This window comes from Molossus molossus, unplaced genomic scaffold (genome assembly GCF_014108415.1).
Source record: "Molossus molossus isolate mMolMol1 unplaced genomic scaffold, mMolMol1.p scaffold_m16_p_11, whole genome shotgun sequence".
Taxonomy (NCBI): Eukaryota; Metazoa; Chordata; class Mammalia; order Chiroptera; family Molossidae; genus Molossus; species Molossus molossus.
Genome location: NW_023425346.1, coordinates 87,011,881 through 87,026,826, shown reverse-complemented (window position 1 = coordinate 87,026,826; position 14,946 = coordinate 87,011,881). Strand labels below are relative to the sequence as shown.

Sequence of the window (14,946 nt, the reverse complement as noted above, 5' to 3'; positions counted from 1 at the left end):
CCTGTGGTCCAGAGAGACCCGGGTTCGGTTTCCGCTAAGGGCATGTACCTCGGTTGCAGTTTGTCCCCAGCCCTGGTTGGGTCAGGTGGGTGGCAACCACTCGATGTGTCCCTTTCACGTCGATGTTTCTCTCTCTCTCTCTCTCTCTCTCTCTCTCTCTCTCTCTCTCTCCCACTCTATCTGAACAAAAAATGGAAAAATGTCCTCGAGTGAGGATAAAAAAAAAATCACATGTACAGGAACTGGGAGGAGAAACTACCGATAGAATGGGGGACTGACAAGGATACAGACAGGTGAGAGTCAGAAACCCCAGAAAGTGGCCTCTTCTATGCTTGTTGCCCAATGAGAAAGAACTGAGCTGTGAGTGCATGCTAGAGGTAGCTCTAGTCACTCTGAAAGCAGGGTTAATAGCGACCCTACTTGCACAGAGTATGCTAGTTATAGCTATGTCTGTGAGCAGAAAAATTAGATCATGGATATTTACATTGAACATTCGAGCCAAATTAAATTTAAAGAACAGGATGACATCACATGATACCTAGATTATACATGGATAATATATTTTTAAAGGATGGCTATAAAACTCAAAAAAAAGATGCTGCTAAATTTGAATCTGAATCCTATAGAGCTTACCCTGTAGGATTAATTGATCAAAATCATATCAAGATCTAGTTTTGAAAATGTCATGAGAATATGTACAGATTTTGAAGAAAAAACTATATGATCTGAAACAGAAATAGTAAAAATTTATTTACTAGACTGTTCATTTAACATTTTGTTTTCCATTAAACACATGACATGTGAAACCTTAAAAAAATTAAAACATAAAAGATGGCTATAGAACTGTAACTGCACACACTATTTTCACGCAATCCATGTAGTCATTCCTTCAGCACATACTAGGTACCTCCTCTATGTCAGGGGTTATTCATAGTGAAACATGATATATGTGCTCAAGAGTCCTTGTTGAAGGAATGGGAGAAAATGACACATAAATAAATCACTGGACTCAACAGAACTTGTTTTGTGTGCCCCTGCATTATGTATATCTTGGTACTTACATCTAGTACCAAGATAACAGAAAGGAGGTTTCATGTATAGATGAGATTTCTATAGACTGCTTAAGTATTTGCAAATATAAAATGGAGTAAATGCATGAAGCAAAAGAAATAGGAGCCAAAATGTGAATAAAAGATTTCACTGAGTCTAGAACATAGTAGTATAGAGGCAAGGGTGTACAACAGAGCTAGAAAAATAGGTTCAAGCTAGATTGGGAAGAGCCAAGTGAGGGCTTGATGTATAATTAAAGATTTTAAAGCAAAAACAGATAAATCATTCTAGAAAGATTACTATATGATAGAAGGAGGACACATTTGAGTTGGAGAAACTAGAGGCAGAGAGAGACCAGTAGGGAGGGAGTTGTTGGCGAAGCCTAAATGACAGATGACAGTCTTTGACAAAAATCCATGGCTGAACAACTCATTTGGGGTATAGAATGAACAGAGTTAAGTGACTGACTAAATGTGACAGTGATAAGGAGAAGAACTTAAAATTCACAGATCATCTTAGGTGAACATGCATGATAGTTACACTAACAAAATGGGAGCAAGAAGCAGGTGAGGGTGTGGGGGAAAGGGATAATGGAAAGAGGAAATTAACTGGCTTTGAGATCTGCTAAGTTTGACGTGCTCACAAGATATTTACATTAAAATATCCCATTTTATGAGGTACTCTGAGTTAATAGTTATCGCTTTGCAATAATGTCAGTAGTTTTAAATGAAAGTTCAGAGCATAAATATTGTTATGTATGTTGGATGTATAAATAAGACTAATAAAAAAGTTTATTTACTTTTATATTATAAAACACTATTGATATAAAAATGTAATAATATAAAATGAACATGACAATGTAATCCTAGTTATGGCCATATAAAAAAATGCCACAATTGGTTGTAAGATCTAAACTTATCAGTACAAGCACTGATGTTTGTATCCCATTGACCATGTAATTGTGAACAATAGGAAAAAACTAAATTATGAGATACCGTTCCATATGCACCAACTTTACCATGGATTAAAGAAAAGGTCATGGCGAGTTTAGGTGAGGCGACCCACTAAGTAATGGCAGGAATTGCTATAACCGGTGATTACCAATACTTCATCAAATCTTTCTACCTCTAAGTATTCAAACTGAATTATAAGTACATATGTGAATATAATGTTGTCTGAAATACTAAATAAACTGTTAAAGAGAAAAAAGGTATATTGATACTTGCCCTAAGCCACCCTCACTGACATTCTGCATTTATAAAGATTCACCAGTGGCTTTAACTTCCATATCCCCTTCTACTACACAGTAGTAACGGGAAATACCAGTAAGTAGCTAAGCAAAAGGTGGACTGAAGGATGGCTTCTATATTTACTGGAATAGTGTTACTGCATTGTCATTCTATGAAAATTTGACTTGCCTTATCACGGAAATATACTCCAAAAAAGTTTTATGCAAAAACTGAATAACTTGTTGTTTTCAAAAACTGAAACTATGTCCTAAGAGAGACAAGTATAGTTTCATTTTTATCAACCTTATTTAATAGGTGGGATTATTATGCATTGATGGTACTGCACATAATTGCTATATATAATTTTAATATGTCCAACAATGTCTTCTTGTAGGTCACTGTGGTTATTACTATGGATCTAGATAATTAAAATAGAATAAAAAAAACAGTATAACCCAGAAGGGCAACTACAGGTCTCTCTCTGAGTCTATAAAATACTGGAATTGAAAATGCTTTGTGCATCATCTGTGACCAATGAAAAGCCCTTTCTATAATGTTAGTTGTAAGTTGATCCAAAATACAAATCAGAACACCTAGAAGATGACAGCTGCTAACAAGCCCACAAAGTCTAAAAAACTTAACTTAAAGCTGCAGACAGATACATGTAAGGGCACTAAAGATAATCTGAAATATATTCAAGATCTACTCTCCTAATGAGATGATCTATCTATTCATGGAGCACACCCAACAAGATAAATAGGTCATTAAAATGTATGTTTACATTTACTGTAAATTCCTGTACCTCTTACTTTTTAAAAGTTAATGGCATAAATAGTATCATTATTTAATGAAAGTTAACTGAATAGTGAGTACTTTGAAAGAAAGCTACCAAACCAGGAGATAGTAAATTACAAAACAAAACTAATATCTTTATATTATAGAAAATGTTTTAAATTATTCTGTCCACTACTGATAAGTAATGATTACAAATATTTGTATTTATATGTAATTGTTATCCTCCTAAGGGTAATATTCTTTAAGATTCATGAAACTCTAAGATCTTTACCTTTGATAATTCAAAAAAATTAGTAAGACATTAGGAATTTTTAAATTATATAAAATTTAATATTCATTTATTTTATTATACCCTTATTAGAAAAATGTGGCAAAAATATATTTTAATAAATCTGTTTTTCCAAAGAAAGGACATATAATTTATAAGTTCTGCACTTAAACAAATATAATTAATTATTTTAATATTTAAGTTTAAAGCAATTTTCCTAGGCCATGCTTGTCAGGGAAAAAAAAAAAAGTAATTTGGTTAAATGCATAGGTCATAAAGTTGTACATTACTGGCAAAATTATATGCCCAATTGTAAAAGTAGAGACTATTTCCTTACTATTTTTATTTAAATAATGTGTAGCTTATTATTTGATAGTTTGCTCTTGAGTTAACCAGACCTGATATAAAATCTCTGTAATTTTCAAGACTTCTGAGCCTCATTTGTGTGTGTGAATGGCTGTGTGTGTAGTAGGGTAGAGGAATGTGTGTGTGCATGTGTGTGTGTGTTTGAGAGAAAGAGAGAGAATGGGGGAAATCATAACTGCTTAGCAGAAATACAAAGGTCAAAGGTAGTGTCCAAGTAGCCAAATCTGGGCATTTATAGACATTTAGCAAAACACAGTTCATTGTTATTACTGATGCTCTTTCATTATCACTGTCATTACTATTATTGATATTATGATGAAGTTAAGGAACCTCTATACCATAGCAGAAGGACTTGATTTTTATTGGTGGTCAGAGAAACAAAAATAAATAAATAAATTCACAGTCATTATAAAACAAAAACTTTTTTTCATGCCTTAAAGAAACATAATTTAGTCAATAAGCATTATATTAAAAACCTATAAAGTACCTAGCCTCTGTGTGTGTATGCAGGATGAAGGAAGCGTTGATTTGGTTTTTATATTAAGAATAGAAAATAGGAAATTATTTGAGGAAACACTAAAAATTTACAACGGAATTTTATATAATGGCTAGTTAAGGCTTGGTAGTACAGAACATGAATACAGAGAAAGAAGTAAGATAAAACAGGTTGGAGAGAAATAAAAGAAACAAAAACATGCCAACAAAAATAGCAGGATAAGGAAGCAGAAACTGTGAATAATTGGAAATGAAGACAAGGACGAAAAGGCCCAGGTCAATGAGTTGTCCCCAAGTCACAGCTTAATCTTCCTTTGAGGTATTTTACTCTAAAAAAATTAGTGTTTATTCTTTCTACTAGTGATTTTTTGTTTTTGTTTTCTTTTTTACTGCCTAACTCATAATACCAGAGTCTTCTCTCCTAATGGGCTAGCTAGTGAAGATTGTGGCAGATACAATTATTTCCTGGGTTGCAGGGATAGTTACCAGGGCAGCTGTATTTCCAAAGGCTAAAAATAAATTAATCTAAAATCCATATTTTGTCTTTGACTAAGAGTTACAAATGTTTCCTTCTTTCTTTTCTCTACATTTTCATTTAATACAAGCTTTTCCCTTCACTTAGTTGTTGGATTCACCGACCAACATTTCCCATTCTGTCTGTAAAACACACTAGCCCTACTCACTGAACCACACTGCTCAGAGCTTTCAGAGGGCAACCAAGTAGCCCAGCACAGGCAGCTCCCTCCAGCCAAGGTCCAGGATCACAAAGAGTTAAAGGAGTTTGTTCCTCATCTCCTTATAATTCAGTTGTGTTTGCTACTGTAATGTAATTTAAGATTAATCAAGGTGATGAAATATGACTGTGACAAGGAATACTGCTGTCCGTAACAATTAAATTAATGCTTTGGAAAGTTAGGAAGATAATCTGCTGAGTGACTGAAGTTCTTGTTTCGGATTAAAGAATCAACAAAACTGAAATTGTAGATGATGCATTACTGGTATAGTTTGTGCAAGAAATACGGTGTGGAATTACAATCAAGAGTTACTTAAAGAAAAGTCCACGGCCTTATATCAGAAGACAGGCATGGAAATGCAAATGCACTGGTAAGTCAAAATAGAATACTAAAGGTGTGAATGCATCCATTTTTATGGTCCTCTTTACTAACAGAACTTTTCAATTCATTAACCTACTGGTTTTGATCACAGTGGATAAGATCATATCTGCCATGCTCTGAGATAAGGTACCACAGACAATATTATTGCTACAGGGAAATAACCGAACAGATAGGGTTTAGAAAGTAACTTACACATAGTCATCAAAAGCAAACTGCAAATGAAAACAAAATACTCATCACAGGTAAATGCATGTAAGGTATTAACAGTTGGTTAACATCCTATTCTAAGACATTTGTCCTCATTAAGCATGACAGGAGAAATTACATAATGTTTGACATACATTTTTGTGCAATGTTACAGTTCTTAAAAATTGATGACATAAACTTGGGATTATATGAACAAATGCAAGAAAGTAATATTACTTACCTAAACTGTAATCAAAATAATATACCCATGACAATCTACAAAAGTACCACAGAACTATATGACAGAATGCATATTTATAGACTCTCCACAGAAACCTTTTCCTCAAAAACTCTGAATACTAAGAATTTTACAAAATTTAAAATGTTTTCTGAATACAAATATGCGGATTCATAAAATAATGCTTTTTAAATAAATACCAAGAAATAAGTTTTGTCTTTAAACCAATGTGATTATGGTTAGCAAAACTATGGCCGTTAAAACAAATAAAATTAATGATTTGTTCTGATAAAAAAAATTTTGATAAAAAGGCAAATTTGTAAGTAAAGTAAACAAACAAATTGCATAGTTGCTAAGATCCTATCTTTAGAATAAATCATACAAACCTCTCTAAAAATGACTTGTTCTTTATGTTAAGCCAGAACTGCAACCTCTATAATAAATACAAACAGTAGGGCACTTAAAGAGGTACTGTCGCCAAGTGCCTCAACCAATTAGTTTTAAGATTCTTGCAGGAGCTATAAGTAGATTCTTTCACTGTTATGATGAGCAGTTTGGAAACAGGCTACGAGTGAACTACTTCAACCATAAGTGTCTATAAGAGTACCACATTAGACATGACAATAAGTCTCAAAGGCATTAAAAGACATCAAGAATCCTACCAGCTCACTGGAAGTTCATGAAGTCTAAATATGGTATTCGGCGTGTAGTCGAATTTTGCTGGACAATCATTTTCTTTATAGAAATACTGGTTTGGATTTGGTTGCATATATATGGGAAATTCTGAATCCTATAGAAAAAATAAAGCAAAAGCTCTGTGTAAAATAACCTTATCACTGTACACATTAATATTGTCTTATTTAATACTAAATTACAACATAAACATTATTATTATATTTCTTCAAGGCTTGCCTTAAGACCTTTCTTTTAGTTTTGAGAAAATATGCAAAAAATACATTTTTTAAATAAGGCACACGTCTATTTGCATACCTCTAAACTGAATGTTGCATGATAAAAATTATTTGAAACCATTCCCATATTGAATACAGGAAGCACAATATAGTGTTGTCTGATATTATTCAATCACACTTTTTCAGTGAGCTTCCCATTCCCAACAGTAATGTTAGCAAAATCTGTGATTATTCTTATACTCCCCTTGTACTCCATAAATGATAAACTAAAAACACTGTCATTGAGTAGCAAAATAATACCATTTGCTAATTAATTAATTATGATTTTCTTCTTTTAAATCTGAGGACACGGGGCTAACTTAAAGGCACTTACCAAAAGTAAAAGATTTCTGTCACAATTATTTTAAATCTCACATTCATTAGAATCCACGTGTGCCATGTGTTGGTCAACTCCCTCCCCACCAAGCAAACTCTAACCAGAGATCACAGATATTTTCAGTCCACTGGACGATAGTCTCTCCTCAGTGGAAGAAGATAAGATATAAATAGGCACTTAATTAACACTTAATGATGAGTTAATTGCTCAATTCTACAAGAAAAGGAAGTATTTAATCCTCTTACATTTAATGGTTTTAAATTGCCTTTAAAGATGGAGGCATATCATTCATTTGTGTGCTCATTCATTTATTCAAAAAACACTTATCATTACTCTTGGCATGAGGAACCCACCAATGTACCAAGCAGATAAAAAGACTTGTCTTCATAGAGACTGCATTGCAATAGATGCTTTAACATATGCTCAGAGCAGAAAAAATTTATGAATAAAATATTTTGCAATTAATAAAGTAATACATATTCATACAGAAATTTTATGCATTTCCTAACACTACAAAGAAAAATAAAAGGGATCTTATTCTCACCATCCAGTTATAATTACTAATAACAATGGTTTAATAATTTATGTGCCTTTTTTTCTCAGTTTTACCAAATGGAGATCATACTCTATTATCCATCCTCCAGTTTTCATTTAGCATTTTCACATTATTTACTCTGCTTTGAAAGAATGATAAATACCATATTTTATTTCACATTTGGTTATTTTTCTCTTTTATAATTATCAATACTACAAACAGAGTAGTAGTCTGTCTGTAAATCTGCACTTCACTGATTATATCCCTAAAGCACAGTTCTAGAAGTATAAATACATAATAGTTTGAATAGAATTTAACAAAAATATACCTCATTAATTGTTCTTCAGAAATATTGTACAAATTTATACTCCAGCCAGTCGTATATTACTGGGTGCAGCTCATTACATCTTTGTTACCTGTGCACGTGGGCATGTGCACACACAAACAGTCCTATTTAAAATAATCCACTCAGTAATTATTTAACTGACATTTATTATTGAGTATCTATTTCATGACAGGCACAGGTTTCAGTTCCTACAAAATATCACTGAACAAAACAGACAAAATCCCCTCCTTGTGGCCCTTGCATATGAGAACACCGTAGACAAAAATTATATCTATAAGGTAAGAACTCTATGGAAAAAATTTTTGCTAATTCATATATAAAACTGTATTCATTTATGTTTCTTAAATTCACTGATTGGGTTAAACTACTTCTGTGTTTCTTATTTATTTTTGTACTTCACTTTTCTGAACTGCATATTTGTGCTTTTTGCCCATTTTCCTATTGTTGTACTGATACTTCATTTTAATAATGTAGCTTGAGTTCAAAACTGTCATGTTGGAAAATACAGAAAGGTAGATCAGAGCCCAGACTTATATAATTTTTGACTACGTGGAAATATCTAGAACCATAAATTTATTATCTACAGTAATTTCTACAAGCACTGTTAAACCAATCATTATATAAAAGTAATACAATAAGGCATGTAATAAAATCTAATCAAGTAGGTTTAATAAAACTTAATCAACTACAGCCTACTTAGTGTCACTGATAAAAATATAGGAAAATGTAATAATAACTGAACAACTATTTAAAAGAAGATTTACAAGATCAGCAAAGGTCTACTAACGGCAATCCCAGCTAAACACAGCCGTCCTTGCAGAAGCAACACAACCTATGATATGATATGGGTAAAAGCCTAGATTTAAATGACAATTCAAAATAAAACAAGTTTGGTAGACGTCACAGAGACTGTGAAGACCTCTTCTGCATTTCCCAGCCCTCCTTGCAGTTAAATTGAGTTAAAGTGATTACGTTCTAAAAACAGGAAGTGAGTGGAAATGATGTAAACTTCCAGTCCTCGCCTTTAAAGACCCGGCATTGTTCACCATTTCTCTTCCTCCACCACAATGACTTTAGAAATATGTCCTGATGGTGTAGTAACAGCATGGCTGCCCACATCCATGTCACTAAATAGGGGACAGCCTCACAGAGGAATCACACCACCACCAAGTTAAGGAGGAACCTTCACTGAAAAAGCACTCGGGATTCAGGGGCTTACCTGTTGCAGCAGCTAACACTGTTTATACTGACCACAGTTGGGATATAATGATGATTAATCATTGGTCATTTAATTAAATTTTTTTAAATACAAGTTTAAAAGATGTTTTAAGACAGAGAATTAAATAACTACATTAAAATGCATTTTTCAATGTAGTGTTTCTCTCCTTGTCTTAAATCCCCCCTGTGAAGAGGAAACGATCAGAGATAGAGAAGTTTAGCTCAGGCTTCTGTGCCCTCATTATTTCATTCATCACTCCAGTGGTCCATCGCCTGCTGACAAACTTCATGCATCACTACCTAGGAATGACTGACAGCTGACATTATCAGCAAGACTTGATTGAGCTAACCGACATTCACAGTCTAAGTATGAACACGAGAGTGAGTCAGGGAGAGCCTTGCTTACCGATGTATTGGTTCAGTTTCTTGACCTTTATGTTTGTTTGCATTACTGTGGCCTAAGTTGACATGAGAATTATACTTGGAAAATGCTGTCTTCACATGTATTTAAGAATTTATGATGTAATACCCCTAAAGTTCTAATTATGCTTTAAAATTTCTACTCTATAGGATTATATCACACAAAGTAGTTTTAGTGCATTTTAAAGCTATCACTGACCCATTCTTTGACCCATATCAAATTAGGCTAAAGCAAAGAGGCTAACAAAATGAAATGTATATTTAATAAACTATCACTTGGAAATCTTCTAGTTCATTATATTCTTAAAATATATTTCTAGACTAACCTGCTTATTTGTTCCATAAACTAATAGAGCAGACATCAAAAATTGCTTGACTTAAAAATATAGGGAATGATGAGTAGATTCATAACTTCTCTTAGATTTTTTTTTTTTTTTTTTTGGTATATGCCCCTAGAGGGAACTGAACCCAGGACTCTCTGGTCCACAGGCCAATGCTCCAACTGCTGAGCCAAACCGGCCAGGGCTAACTTCTCTTAGATTTTTAACAGATCTCTTTGCCTGTGATGCAGTTCCATGTTGTTGACTTCCTTAGAGGGGTAAGTCTACATTTTTGATGACTGAAGTCTCCAGAAGACTCAATATGGATTATTTAATAAAAGCTGTGAAAACTGGTTTAACTGTTTGGGAAGAAATGGTAGACTATTGCATCTTATTCTGCTCCCTAATTAATTCCAGATGTATTAGAGTTCCATGTTTTTTTTAAAAAAGGATATCATAAAAAATCAGAAAGTAAATATAAGTAAATATTTATATAATCTTGAAATATGGAAGCCCTTTCTAAACATATTAAGTAAGAAATTATGAAGTAAAAAAGTAATATTTTATTACATATTTTTTAAGTTTATAAAATGCAAATTAAAAATTACCAGGAAAAATATTGGTATGTTAAAGTAATAGTATAATTACATACAAAGAAATTCTTAAATAAATCATTAAAAAGTTAACTCTTTAAAAGAAAAGGTAGAGATTATGGATATACAAGTCACCCATAAAGTAGTCAGCAAACACGTAAAAAGATACAATCTCACTAATAATTAATGAATACAAATTAAAATAACGAAAGACATGTTATTCATTTGAAAATTGGTAAACTATATTTTCAAATGAGGAAATTGGTGAAAGGCATCGATACAGGTACTCTCCTACATTGTATGCAGTAATATAAATTGATCTAAACATTCAATTAATAAATTTGGTCATATGTACCAAACATATTAAAAAATGACTAAATGCCCTCTATCAGTAAGTCTATTTCTAAAAATGTGTCCTAAGGAAATATTCAGACTAATCTGCTAGGGTGTATATATAAGAATATCTATGGATCAGTATCTATGGTACTTAAAACACATAAATTCCAATAAAAAAAGACATTAATTGAATTCTAGAACACCATGCATCCACGTAATGAGACACTATTTAGCTATAAATTATTATATTAACAAAGAATATTTATGAACATAGAAAAATGTTCATATAATATAGAGGACATATGTGTGGTCTACCTTTCATCTATCTATCTATCTATCTATCTATCTATCTACAAATGTGCAACCAGAAGAAAGTGTGTCAAAATACTAAGTAACTAACTCTGCATGCTTTTTATTTCACTTTGTAATCATTTCTGCATTTTCAAACACAGCTGGTTGCGTACCCTTCACCTCCTCTGGAAGCCGTCCTCCGGTGGCTCCCCCGGTACTCAGGAGCCTGAACAGATGCTAATCAAAACCCACGAAGAATACAAGGAGGCCACGGGGTAACTCATACAGTATGTAGTTATTGCTTATGCACAGTTATTATAATATAGCTGTTTATTTTCCCAGTGGTTTTAAAACAGGTCAGTTCACTATTGGAAGAAAATGGTTATAACATCTTTTTAAATTCTATTTGACACAAAAATGGAAGCAGTTAATTGAAACATGACAGAAGTCAATGAATTGGATGTTTGCCAGGAAAAAACAATCTAGGTTTGTAAAGTAAGGCAATTCTCCACAAGCAGTTTTATTTGAAAATGAATGCTTTCTAAGCCTTCATTAATTATCCTCACTTAGCAGCATTTAAGCTAAAATTGATAGGTACAGAAATTTAAATGACACTTGGATTATAGCTCTCTCGTGGTGATTTTCACTTAAAATAAACAACTGTGTGAACTCTATGAAGTAGAGACCAAGAATAAGTCCTACAGAGGTTAAATTTGCCTGAAGATACAACTGACCAGCTAGAAACTGTGGAATTGATGAGCTGTCCAGTTGCACTCCCTGCCTAATATATTCTCAAGTTGGCGGGCTTCCAACATTAAGAATAAACATGCATTTTTGTAATTGAAATTGCAACACTTAACTCAGCTATCATATCCTGAGTTTAGTGCTATTAAATTAATGTGTAATTTAATAAAAATTAAGTCATCCAATTTTACCTTTAGATAAAGCTTGTTACGCAATAATGTAAATATCTAACAAGTATCAATTATATATTACATGTAAAATATTGCTATGCAGCACATCACAACTTGTGTTTAACACTGTTGTAAGCGCATGAGAGTGCTGCAGACTCGAACACGGTGGAGGAGAGGGAGAATGCAATGATGAGACGGTTGGAAAGCACAGGCAGGCTCAGAACGTGGCACCATAATGAAGCAGCACCTGACGACGCTTCTTGCAAGAGTCAACAATGGGGCAGCGTGGGTGATCGGCGGCCCTGTTTTCGACAGATTTACCAAATCACCAATTTCCACTTCATCTATTTGAGTTATGGCATTATTCAGGAAATGGCAAGGATTTTAGGATTCATTTTTGTGGATAGAACGCATGGATAATTATTGCTATATCTCCTCACTGGTTTCATCTGCTTCCATTCCTCGGTGATAGGAAACTGTTGTAGCAAGGATAAGTTATTTGCATGAATGGGGCCAAGGGGACTGGCCTAATACTTCTGCCCTGGCCTCTGTTTGCTTTACATGTCCAGACAGAAGTGCAAGCCTGCGCCTAAAGTGACACCATCTCAGCTCATGGACGTTCACGAGGATAGTCTGCTCGCAGCTTGATAACTTACGACGTCATGAGGCTCCACCGTAAAAAAAACTAACTTCTACTTTGAGTTACTCAAGGTACGCGCTGTTAGCAGTATCTTCTGCAATATTTATCTTCTTTTTGTCATTATATGCTTCAATGACCCTTCTCACCTTTGAATTTTAAAGAAGGATGCAATTGGGACTATGTAGAACAGGGTCAGACATTCAAAGGTGAGGTATCAGAAAGATAATTCAAATGAATTAATAGGTGGGTAATGAAAGATATACATTTTAGACATTTAATATATAGATTAAATTTCCACTTCATAAATAACACAGACATAAACTTATCTCCACTTTTTTAGTAAATATATAACTTTTTTGCTCCTTCTTGACTCCCATATTCCACCTTTTAGTAAAGACATGAGTACAATATGTAATTAACTTTTCCCTTCACTTTAATGTAAGAAAAACAAAAGCAGAAATGCGAATGTCAATTCCGATGCATACAAGTCAGTACCGTGAAGACAGTGGGGTGGTGACGGCGGTAGAAGCTGAGGGATCCATCTGCTTCTCACTGAAACTGCCAGTTGACGCACAATTCCAATCAGCAGAATGATAATCATATGGACAAAATCCCCATGTTAAAGACAGTACTTTTTTTGTTGCAAAGGGAGCCAAATGTTGGGGTTTTTCAATGAGTCATTTGACAAATATGTATCAATAATCTTAATTTACCAGGCACTATACCAAGTGCAAACAGAAAAACAAACATCCTGGCCCACAGGTAGTTTAAAGTATATTGGGAAGACATTATATAAACAATAAACAATAAGTAAGTCGCATAAAATAGCAGAACGCAAAAGCTACTATGAAAAGAAAGAAAAAGAGCAGAGTCAGAGGGACTGGGGGCGTACTGGGCAGGAAGACAGTGTGTTGTGGGAAATGGTTGTGAAAAGGTACACAAAGTGACCTGGTAAGCCTAGGTGACATCTGAGCGAAGAGCTGAAGACAGTGGTGGAGTTGACAATAAGGATATTTAGGAGAAGAGCATTCTGGGCAAAGAGGACAGGAAGGTCACAGACCTGAAGGAGGGGGTGAACATGGCATGTTCCAACACATAAGGAGTTTAGTGTGGTTCAAAAATAAAAATGGAGAATACATTTTTAGGTGAATTAGAATGAATTCTAAATGTTGATAAACTTACAGAATAATTATTTAATTTTGAGGAATGTCAACAGAAGGAGGGCCAAAGTTATAGATTGATTGCCAATTTTCTATCCCTATTTCTGATTTATAACTTATTAAACTTGCTAAATATTTTTAGTTGGGATTATTTAGAACTAAGGGTTTAATTGAAGTTTCCTAAGAGTATTCAGAAAATGGATAATAATTAAATGACTCCTTCTTCATCTTAGCTTCATCCCCCACTCACAAAGTGGAAATAAAGCAGAAATTTACAGAACAGTCACATGGTTTCTATTTAATTCATTCAGAACAATGTACTAATATGCACAATGTATTAATTGTGCTAGATGCCTGGGAATACAGGGATATGGTAAATATGACCTCACAGAGTTTACAGGTACCTAAAGAGAACTGTTCCTTCTGATCAGAGCTTAGGAAGTGGGTGAATACTTTGTAAACACTAGGTACCATCACTTTCATGTTTACAGGCTCCAACAACAAACGAAGCCACACTGATGCAATTTCTCCGTCAGTGAGAACAGTACTCATTATTAGGGCATTATAAAGTTTACAAAGACCTTTCACATATATTGTTGCATTGGTGTATCTCATATTTTCTTTTGCCTATTATTATTATTTTATTTTTATTATTACTTTGTCCATATGGCTGTATTAGGACAACAAAATAGCTCAAATACCTTGTTTACTAGAGTCACAGTGCCTTGACATAAAATAATTACAAAATAAAAATGCACTCATTTGTTTTTCTTAAATCTTTATAAGACTCCTGATACAAAACTCCAACAAACAAGATATCTCCCCCAAATACAATCAGGATTTTGCTTTGTATCTAACTTTTAAGAAAGGACTAGAATGCGATGCCGGCCAATCTCTAGTAATTGTGCCTAAAAATGATGGCTGTGGGTGTCAATTAGGAGTGACGGAACACAATCTGTGCAGGTAAAATTCATTCGATATACTATACTATCTGCACAGTTACATGCACCCCGTTTGATATAAATTGCCTTTGTAGGAATTCCATACCCCACCCCCACAGTCTGCCGGTTGTTTAGCAGTGGCCTCGGATGGCTCGGAGTCAGAGATCCAGCACTCTCTGCATCTGCACAACAGAGGCTTATGC

The 14,946-nt window shown here is 33.9% G+C and overlaps 1 protein-coding gene across 1 annotated transcript in view; it reads right to left on the bottom strand.

The window, feature by feature from the left end:
• SPAG16 (sperm associated antigen 16) overlaps window positions 1–14,946 on the bottom strand; it is a 694,984-nt gene that overhangs the window by 596,194 nt on the left and 83,844 nt on the right. The window contains exon 10 of the mRNA XM_036254344.1: window positions 6,405–6,532. Within this exon, the coding sequence (XP_036110237.1) occupies window positions 6,405–6,532 (128 nt within the window). The remainder of the gene's footprint in view (window positions 1–6,404; window positions 6,533–14,946) is intronic.